Source organism: Idiotropiscis lumnitzeri, chromosome 1 (genome assembly GCF_059441095.1).
Source record: "Idiotropiscis lumnitzeri isolate Australia: NSW breed Sydney's pygmy pipehorse chromosome 1, RoL_Ilum_1.0, whole genome shotgun sequence".
Lineage (NCBI taxonomy): Eukaryota > Metazoa > Chordata > Actinopteri > Syngnathiformes > Syngnathidae > Idiotropiscis > Idiotropiscis lumnitzeri.
This window is the reverse complement of record NC_142391.1, coordinates 3,186,371-3,197,688: the sequence shown is the minus strand read 5'-3', so window position 1 is coordinate 3,197,688 and position 11,318 is coordinate 3,186,371. Positions and strand designations below refer to the sequence as shown.

The 11,318-nt window shown below is 40.1% G+C and overlaps 1 protein-coding gene across 1 annotated transcript in view; it reads left to right on the top strand.

Moving 5' to 3' along the window:
- Window positions 1-219: 219 nt before the first annotated feature.
- Window positions 220-11,318, top strand: part of efna2a (ephrin-A2a) — a 67,300-nt gene continuing 56,201 nt past the window's right edge. Inside the window, exons 1-2 of the mRNA XM_088312312.1 lie at window positions 220-562; window positions 648-887. Of these exons, the coding sequence (XP_088168438.1) occupies window positions 763-887 (125 nt within the window). The 5' untranslated portion in view covers window positions 220-562; window positions 648-762. The remainder of the gene's footprint in view (window positions 563-647; window positions 888-11,318) is intronic.

Sequence of the window (11,318 nt, the reverse complement as noted above, 5' to 3'; positions counted from 1 at the left end):
CACGCCCCCATCCTTATCCTTTCCAATCAGCCGCACTTGCAAAACATTTTTTGCGGAGCGCTCATTAAACAGGTGAAGCGCAGCTGTACCTAATGAAGTGTCCATGCGTGCAGTGTCGCCAGTCGGCCGTGAGGGGGCGTGACGAAGGCCTCCCGCCGTCTTCCGTCGCCGACAAATAGGAGCACGCGGTAAGGAGAACAGGGAAGTGGGAGGGGGGTGGGCGTGGATGTTGTGGTGGAGGGCGACTGCGAGTGTCTCACACACACACGCGGAGAGGGAGAAGTGAAAGGCTGCGTGGTGCGAGGAGCCTATTTGGACGTGGTGGATTGTACGTGCGTGGGCAGGATGCTTGGACTTGGGACGCACATTCGCTGGATGTACCGCAGCTTGCTTTTTTCTGCGTGCACCTGAATGCCGTCTTTGCGGTTGTGCTGGAGCTTGATTCCAAAACAAACAAACAAACAAACAAACAAAAAAACCCCACCACTCTTCACCTCGCTGTACGCGTGATGCTGGGAGAAAAGTTCCGCAGACGAAGCCCCCCCTCAGCCACCCCGACAGTGTGAGTACCCCCCAGAGTGCCGCGCACTTCTTCTCCTGCTCCTCCTTCCACTTTTTTTTTCAGCGAGACCGTCTCAACTTTCCAGGATGACTTGACGACTCGTCGCTGAGATTCCGAGGAGCAGCCAAGACTACAGAGAGAGAGAGAGAAAACTAAAAAATAACAAACAGAAAAAAAAAAAAGCCTCCACAAGCTTCACGATGGCAGTCAAGTGCGGAGCGATGGAGGTGCTGATCCTGACCGCGTTCTCGTGGATGTGCGTGTGGGCCGAGGAGAAGATCATTTTTGACAGGCACTCCGTCTACTGGAACAGCTCCAACCCCAAGTGAGTGAGGCGATGGCGCCGTGTGCGCATGCGCGGGTTTAATTACCGCTAATTAGGATGAGTAGAATTTCGGATGCACATTGCACACTTCATGGGAGGCCAATGTTGTTGTTGTTGTTGTTGTTTTTAGCGTGCATATGTTAAAACATGTTCTATTTTGGGACATTTTTGCAGAATTTTACAATCATAAAAAATAACTTTGAAAAATCTGTGCCGGTGAGGATGAAGCTCAGGAGTCCTGACACGCATTTGAAGTTTAGTGGTGTCCAAAGTGCAGCATGGGGGCTGCTATGCGGACCACGGCTCATTATCTTTTCGGTCCGTGGCATGCAAGGTGGTTTTAGTTCATGAAAACTAATGAAATTGAAAAAATAAATAAATACAAAACCCCTTTTAAAAGAAATAAACCAACTGAAACTACATTTCACGTTTCCAAAACGAACTTTAATTGTAGACAAAATTTCCTTCGTCTTACATAAGGATTTTTTAAAATGTGATGTTAAATGTATTTAATTCAAAAGAAGGACTGATTGTTGGCAGTATTTGGGTTTTTAAAGGCCTTGTAAATGCTCACAAAAATGGAATATTCTCTTATTTGGGTTTTCAAAATACCCGAATAAAACCCCTGGGTTACCCCTTTTCCAACCCGCACATTGGATCATCTAGCTCAAGTTCCCCGTTTGAAGGGGGCATTGATTTTTGTTCTGCGCATGATCTTGCTCTGTCCGCAAACAATCTTCGTAGTACAGGAAGTACCTGTATGCACATAAAAATAAAATAATACAATTCCCCAAAATTTTCAATTTAAGAAACTATTGAAAAGACCAAAAAGACTTGTAGATTGAGACTGGAATTTTGCAATTACAATTAAAATCATTTGCATGAACCAACAAATGTTTCACCATAAAAAAATGTATTTTTTATTCATCGAACTTGGGAATTTTCCATAATTTTTTTTAGTGCACCTGATGGATATATTGTACATATTTAGGTGAAGCAGCATGTGGCTCATTGCGCAAGGTTGTTTTGTTCTCTCTGTCCCAAGTAGTTGTCGTCAACTAGACAGAATTAAAACATCGACTCTTGGCTTATTATCTTGCGGTTATTAAAAAAAAAAAAAATAATAGTTACTATATATTTATAACACCTTTTTGACCCTTTAGGGCCACTTTACTTGCTTGCAATGACGTAATCATGCATCACACCTCCAGTTGTCTTTGGAACAGGCTAATGGGCGTGGCTTATTTTTCACCGGCCAATGGGGCAGTTGCCATTGAGCCCTGTGACGTGTCTGGTGCGATTCTCATTGACGGTGTGCTGTTTGCTTGAGTTTCATGAGTTGTTGGGAAGTTTTTGATACAAATTAGGGCAGATTTTTTATAAAATTGTTAAAAAAAACAAAAAAAAAAACGTGATCGCGATCGGAATTGGCCGATCTCACTCATGGCTGATCATAAAACCCTGATCGGAACACCCTTAACCTCAACTTAGTTCTTTGACATTAATTACTACTTTCCTATTCGCTTCGGCTAATTTATCACTAGCCCACCACAGTGTCGTTTTAGCGTTACGTCATCTACCTAAGTGGTCGGCGTTTTCCCCCAATAAAAAAAAAAACAACAAAAAACACGCTGACAACATCGCAACATCGGTTGCGCTTGCCACTTCTCCACTGAAGCCATCTCAAATATTTAACAGGCGAGGGGGGGGGGGACATTTTCTTTCTTCCTTTCTTGCTCTCTGTCTCCCTCTCTCCTTCTTTTCCTCTTTTTGCACTTTCACTCTCTCGCTCTCTTTTTTTTTTTTTTTCCTTCCTCGCACATGAGTGCACGTGCACATACCACAAACATCAGCGGCTATGTTTAAGCTATATGCACGGTTGCCGGGGGCGATGTTATTCCGGCAGGGAATGGCGTTTGGGGGGGGTGGGCTGGTGTGTGTGTGTGTAAGGTGGGAGAGAGAAAGGAAGGGCGGGGGGTTTGATATCAAAAATGCATTGCAATGAATCAGGACTGTGACGCTGGTGAACTCGCTTCCCCCTTGTTTGGACCCGCTCCGTGTTCATTGAGGACATCGGTCCCCGTGCATTAGCCACACAAGGCTATTTATACACACTAAAGCCACTATATGGATGGGTTTTTTTTCTTCGGCATCTCAGCATACTGCATGTCACTCTTATGTTCTCGTTGACGATGCTGTGCAGTTTTTGCGTTCTGCGGACTGAGAAATTGAGGTCTTGTTGCTTTCAAGCCTGTGAAATACTTCAAATTGGGAACATGTATTTTTAAAGGGGGGCTTTCTTTTGTAGCCTGCGACAAAATTATATACTTTCTGTGACATATTATTTAAATACAATTTATTAAAAAAAAAAAAAATAGGTTTAGTTAATTTTGTAATGGCAAAGCTGCTTAAAAACGGACACATTTTTTTTTCCTCCATTGAAAATCATTGTAATTATTTTTTTTATTTTTTTATTTTGATCCAAAATTGTCCAAAAAAATTCTCATAGCGTCTGTTGAAACTGACATTTTTCAGAAATATTCTTTGCTAGTTTCAATGAATATGGCAAAGTGTTTTCACATGTGCCCCTTGTCGAATCGTTCTCCAATCCGTTTCAAAATCTGCTCCGATTATCCGATTCCAAACGCAAAACACTCTTTGGGTCATTCACGCAATTCTGTCCATGTGTGATGTCATACATTGCACGCAGGTTGGAGGGGCGGCGGGGCGGTCTTGATATACCTCCTCATCATCATCATGAAAATGTAGCGCAACACCACAGCTGAGCCGTATAGAAGCGAGAAGGCTGTGGGATGAAACACACACTCGAGGCTGCAAGATGTAGGTCACACATCCACACAAACACAACTCCACGCGCTGTCCATTCAGGTTCCATTTTCTTACTGGTACACACACACACACGCACACCCCCAGTTACACTACTTGAGTACCATAAACGCACACACACTATGGCCCATTTAAGAAAAAAAAAAAAAAGCTTACAGGTTATCCGGCTTTGTTCAGCCTCAGGAGCTAATGTGCTCACAAAAATGGCTACTTTCAAACACACACACGCACACACACACACATTCATGCGGCCAGCTCATTGGTCCTGAAGCAGCATCTCGTCTAATCCCACGCTTTCTCCTTCAAAAAGGCCCCCCCCCCCGCCGCCGTCCGTCTTTGTTCCCCGCTCCCACTTGATCTCGACCGTTTTTGAGGAAGCGCGCCCGGCGTTCTGCGGGACGCAATCGATCTTCTTGAGTTGCGCGTGCGCTCAATTGTCGTTGTTTACTCAACTGCAGAAAGTATCAGGTGTTCATCAGAGGCAAGGCCTTGAAAAAAAAAATGGCCTCAAATCCCCCCCCCCCCCACCCACCCTTTTGTTTGAGCGCTTAGCAGTTTATGGAAAAAATACATCTTTTTTTTTTGCGCTCTTTCTATGAAACGAAGCGAAACCAAGGGAATTTGTAACTGGTATCAAGGAAGTACGTGGAAATCGGTAAAATCGTTCTCTGTCACAATGCGATGCTGAAGTGTTGTGAAATGAATTGATTTGGGTACACGTATAACGTTTGAACCGATTGAGAAAAAAAGAAATTGTTTCCTCAATTTTGGAGATGCGTTGTGACACGCGCGGAAGTCGAACAATCTGATAAATTGTCCCCAAGAGGGCCTGAATTAGCCGAATATTTTTTAAATTGCAACACACGCGCACATGCAAAAAAAATATTTTCCAATTTAGTGTTTGAAAGAATTTGATTGTTTTAATATTTTTTTAACGTTAAAGCATATTCACGTGTTGTACCCAAAATGAAATGATCGTTTGAACAATCGATATTTCAATTAGCACCAAAAGTAATCATGATTTTTTTTTTTTCGTAACCGACTTCCATAATCATGTTACGCCCCCGCCCTCGGAACGGAACTCACTCGCAAACCGAGAATTACCAGAACTGAATCGAATGAACTTTCATGAAGGTCACTTACCTTTCTTTTTTTTTTTGTTGTTGTTTTTTTTTGTTTTGTTTTAGGCAGCAGTTAAAAGTCCGACTGGAGGCTTTCTTTTTTTTTTTTCCCCCCCTGCCACCTCTCATCACCCTCCTCAGATTGTAGCACCTCCCTCGAGAGGCGAGCGCACAGACTGAGAAACGGCGTCATCATCAGATGTGCCCGCAAGAATGGAAGCGTCTGTTTAGTATGTTGGCAGCTGCCTGTAATGCGATGTGAAATGTTTATTTAAACGCGTCCCCTTTAACACCTCTCCCCGTCCGCCCCGCCCCCCCAAACTGGGATTATTGATGCCGGCTGGTGAAAGATGCCGCAGTGCCACCTAATGAGTTTACGTGATGAAGTAAAGAGGAAAAACAAAGTCAGTCGAAGGATGGATGAATCTTCGAGACCGCCTCGCAGCCATTGGCGTTCCTTCTCCGTTTTGTTTTTTTAGTACTTTACTAAAGATGGCAACTTGTTGGTCCTCAAACTTTTGCCGCCCAAGGACAAATCCCAAGGACACCCTCATAATGCTAATTAAATATAGCTACCATGTGCAAGTCTAAAAGTTATGTTACGATGACTTTTTAAAAAAAAAAAATTTTAGGAGACACAAAAAAAGCTTTTTTAAAAATAAAAAATTAATTGCCCAAATGTCTTTTTTTGTTTATTATAATTTTTTTTTTTTACAAGATCAAAGGCATATATTGTCAGTAAAGTCGTAAATTCATGAGAATGTCAGATAACTTATCCGAACTGCAATTAAACATCACGACCATGTATAAGCCTTAATGCCAAAGGATTTTTTTTTTTTTAAATGAATAAATAATATATATATATATATATATATATATATATATTATTTATTCATTTAAAAAATATATATATATATATATTTTTTTACTAGGTCATATTTCATAGTTAAATTACGAGATCAAAGCCATATTTTCTTGACGTGAAAAGTTAAAAACAATTTTCTAAGAAGAAAGTCATTCTTTTAAATAGTTGCAATATTACAGTATTAACGTCAAAGTTTAACTCTGTGAGATTTAAAAAAAAAAAAAATAAATAAATATATATATATATATATATACATATATATATATATATATATATATATACATATATATATATATATATATATATATATATATATAATAAATAAAATTTAAGACACCTTTTGTTCCCAAAAAACCTCAATTCCGGGGACAAAAATCTGCCTTTTTATGTGTAAAAAAAAAAAAAAAAATCTTGCAGCCTTTCATCTCCCACACATGGAGGAAGCGGTGCTGTTCGACGACACTTGTCAGACAGCTGAAGTGTCCAAGAGCGTTAATACATTTTAATAACATGTAAAATATAAATAAATAAAAGAATAATAATTATAAGGCTAATAACCGGACGGTGACGTTCCGTTTGTTTTACAGGCCCGCCGGTCCTGTCTTTTTTTTTTTTTTTAAATGATGCAAGATTACTTTAAAAAAATAAAAAATACAAATAAATGATTGCAAATTAATTTTCTGGGCTACATCCGGCGCATTCCTCAGTTTGAAGACCGCACCTCTGATGGGACCTCAGCTTTTTGTCCGTCAGTGGGATAATAACACACAAGAAAGTGTCTGGCTCAGCCTCTCCCGAGACCACAAGACAAACGCGAGCTGGACTCGGAGGATTAGCGGCGAGCATATGAGAGACACAAGTTGCAGCGGGAGCCGAATGAAGCGCAAACGGGTGGAAATGAAGGGAAGATGACTGCGCTTAAAAGCGTCCGGTCGGACGCTCCCAGCAGGGGTGCGTCAACGGCCAGGTAGAAGAGTGAGGAATGACAACTTGAGAAAGTCAAAGTGGGAACGTTGACGGCGCAAGACATTGGCACAACACTAAAGGAATCGTTCTTGTTTTTATTTATATTTATTTATATTATTTCATTGATATTATATTACATTTATATTAATATTATTTTTTTTTTATCTATGTTTGATTAGTGCATGATTGTTTGGTGGTATCCAGAATTTATTTTATTATTTTATTTTTTTTTTAATTTTACATGCTCTAAAAGCGGTTCGGTCAAAAAATGATTCAAGTTGCGTCAAAAAGGGACTGACTCCACTTTTTGGGTAATTCATTGAACCCACACTCGTGAGCCTTCTCGCTGGCCTCACCTTGAAGATGATGAACGCGTTTTGTGATTGGATACTCACTCGTGAGGGGGCAGCGCTTCTACGGAATCAACACGAAAGTCGTAACTGGCGACTGTTCGAAAATCGAAAATATATTCTTGCTTTTTTGAAACCGAAATGGCCAAATGAGGGAAAAGTGTGGATTCAATTGCAGATACACTTGCGAGGACTTCACCGAAGGCCTACGCGTGAAATGCACGGCCCGCCACGATGTTCGGAGAATATAAACCAAGCTGAAGCATGTCAGCTTGTTCAGATCATGTTCCAGACGAAACATGGTGACGCAGCATTTAGCTGTTATGCTGCAAAATGGTCATGTAGACTCTCTCAAATCCAGATGAAAAACATTTCTTTTCAAATGCGCCTCCGGAGGAAATCTACACAATATCGTTCTGTTACTTGCTTTTAATTATTTTGTTTATGTAATTATTTTAGATGATTTTTGCCACGTCTTCTGGGAGGGAGGGGGGGGGGGTGAAATGACCAACCTGCTGCTTGAGTCAATTTGACCCAACTTTCCAGTTTTGTATGATTCGACCCAATTTCTCAGGAAATGTGACACACACGTGACGTCCTCACCGTAAGATTATGCGAGATTGCTGAGTCGGATTACTTGGCTGGGAAAAGTAATTTAGTCGTTCCTGGAACGCATGCACGTTTTGGAGTAAGAGAGAATGTCTTGCGAGAGTAAAATTGGTACGGTGTGAAATCCTTGAATGAATCGAAAATCCATCGAAAATCGAATCGAGTCAGACCCTCGTGTTTCGAATCGAATCCATTTGGGGTTTTTGAATCGATAACCCGGCCCTCCCGACGATAACCTTGTTTGAACGAGCACATTCTCAACCGACACATTTCTTTTTTTTTTTTTTTTTTTTTTTTTTAAACAACAGTTGCTTAAAAATCATCAACCACATTCTGCTCATTTCCATACGCGTAATCAACAATTTGGCAAGCAAATCTTATTTCCCTGACTCCTGCTTGGCGTCGGCGGCCAAGCGGCAATGACGCGCATGTGCCGTCAGCTTCTCATCTGCAGCCAAATGGATCCCCGGCGGGATGTTTTTTTTTTTTTCTTTCTTTTTTTTCTCCTTCTTCCCAAACAGTTGGGAGTCAAACAAAAGAGAGCGAGCGAGCCATTTGCATTGTAATCCATCAGATGAGGCAGGCAAAATGTGTGTGTGTGTGTGTGTGTGTGTGTGACTCCACGCCAGTCGCAGCGACGCCCCGCTACCTCGGTGTGATCCGGAACAGGGCTACTATGAAACGGATTTTTATTCTATGCTAATGAGGATAATGAGGCGGGATCAACATATGTTGTGTCTTATCGCTCTCCGAGGTGTCCATATGTACACGAGGCAACCTTCTGCTCGGCTGCTTGTGTAATTATGTCCCCCCCCCCCCCTCCGGCCACTGTATTAATCCTCACCTCTGGTTTAATCCCGAGCTTAATCTAAACACCACTTGGAGGCTTTTTTTTTTTTTTTTTTTAACTATTATCAGTCATAGCAGCAGTCATCCCATTCTTAGTGGAGTTATTACATGTGCATATCATATGAGAGCACAATACAATTGGGCCAACAAATCCCCAAAATTGGGCTTGCTTTTGTTGTCTTCAAATGGAAGATTGTCAAAGCTCATAAATGAGAAGCAATATCAGCATCTGCTCATTATATATATATATATTTTTTTTCTTCTGTCTAGTCTTGTTGGCAAATTAAGAGTTTCATTGCGCGTATGATAATTTACACTTTAGAATTTTCAGTGTTGGCTAGACCCGTTTCGGAGCCTTTTATTAGGGACGCGACAACAAAATTATTATTATTTTTTTTTGTCCATAAATGACAGAAGCAAACAGTAATTTTATTTGGTCAATATGTAAAGAATGAAAGCATTTCTGACATTTTAAATCTGGGGTGGGCAAACTTTTTGATTGTCAGGCCACAATGGGTTCTAAAATTGCAGATGGATGGTGTGTTTTGGTAACCTCACCTTCTGAGAAAAAAAATACATTTAATTTTTAATGAAAGTGAACAAAAGAATTATATATATATATATATATATATATATATATATATATATATATATATATATATATATATATATATATATATATATATATGTGTGTCTGTCTTTGAAAAAACACAGTATTTCAAAAATAAAACATTAACAAGGTTTATTCATTTAATTTTTTTCAAGTTTGACGGGCCGGATTAAAACGTTCAACGGGCCGCATGTAGCCCCTGGGCCGTAGTTTGCCCATGGCTGTTTTAAAGGCTTCAAAAAATTGTTGGTCACTTTCTCTGTGACTGATTTTTTTTTTTTTTTGCGCCAAGCGATGTGCGGCTGTTTCGGGACAAATAAGAGCAAAGAGAAGCATTTTGTTCAGCGCTAAGCATAGAGAACGACCACATGCTACGTTCTATCTAGCTTCCAAGACCTTTTGGGTGGACAAAGATGAGTTATGCCGCCGTATGTGCGATAAACTTTGAAATAAAAAAATTACAGACATCAAAATGATAACCTGACAGAGGAGATGCCACTGACACTTTTTTAACAAGCCGGATCCAATTTTTTTTAAAATTTATTTTGTAAATACGAGGGTTCCCCGCATTGCAAGAAGTATTTTCCAAAACGAGAATGAAATAAATGGACGTTTTAACAGTCTCGCCTGATCCTAAATGAACATGGCCGCATATCCGGAAGTTTCTGTTCTTTCTGCCTCGGAGGATTTTGTTTCCAGGTCGATGATGGGACAGAATCTTAATTTGTGCGGTGCTCTCAGTTGAGACGTACAGAGCAGACTACGCAAAGTATGACCCAAATTTTTGTATCTTTAGATGTAGCTTCTGTCACAAATTAAAAAAGAAATGAAAATATTAAAATACTAAATTAAGTGTCAAATTCATTTTTGCGGGCGAGTTTCCCTCGGAGGGTTGTTATGATTATGAAACCATAAAAATATTTCATTCTCTCATCATATTAGCGCATATACACGACAAATATTGATAACTCGTTTTCAAAATCAAAAGTCGAGGTTAATAGTTGTCCAAGTCATCGTAAAATGTGCTTTGTATTTATTAAATGTGAGAAATTGAAATTTTGGGAGCTTTTATTAAGAATCGTGCAAGATTTGATTTTGCAGGTCACATGAAACGAAGCAGCGGGCCGGATCTGGCCCGCAGGCCTCAGTTTGACACCTTTGCTCGTTGACATGAGCCAGTGCTGATGCTTTAATGAGGACAAAACACACCTCACAGAAAGATCATTTTTCACGACATAAGATAACGCTACGAATTTTAATCACAAATGACTTACGTTGACCCTAAATGTGCTTTTGAAATTTGAAACTGATTTAAAAAATAAATAAATAAATAAATAAAATAAAGAAAATAATTTTTTTCAGTCATTTTTTTTTTAAGTTTAACCTATGAAAGCTTGTGCAATATATATTTTACCAAGTGTTGACATTTTTAGAAAAAAAATCCACGTTGCTGAACGTAACCATTAATTAATATTAAATTATTATTAATATTAAAAAATGTGATATGCTAGAGAAAAAACGAGGGCTGATTCGGAATCCGCGAAAAAAAAAAAATTGCATGTCGCCAGGTCAAGTGAAGCCAATCATAATTTTTTTAGCCAAGCAAGTCCAAGTCCAACTGGCGACTTAAATCAGATTCTTGTGCCCGCCCTTATGACGTCACACTCCTTGCATCCCGAAGTGAACTTTTTGGCGTCTGCTCATGTCAAATTCTGTTCGGTCGCTTTGGCGTACAAGCGAAAACCCCGCCTTGACTTGCTGTTGTGATTTGACGCGTTATATAAATAAGACTGATTTGAATAATGGATGAAATGTTGTGCAGGGGCGGGACATTTAAAAAAAAAAAGAAAAAAAAAAAAAAGGAACTTGTGATGTTTCAAACTCATGTCGGGCCAAGTATCTCAGAACCTCGCTCGTATTCCCGCGTGTCCTTCCTCCCCTGACGCCTCGCACATTCCCTTTGATGAATATCGAGGTTAACTTTTCACACCGACGCTCTATTCTCTCGCTTGGCTCACTCTCCGCATTGTAATCATCTCTCACCCCCCAAAAACAAAAACATTCAACGGGGGGCTGTAATGACGGCACCGATGTTTATGAAGATGACGCCGATACGCGTAATGAAAACTGAGCGCGGCTTAATGGCGCTGATTAAAATGTTGTTGAGGGAACAGGCTGACGCTTGTAATGCACGCCGATCACATTGGCAACAAT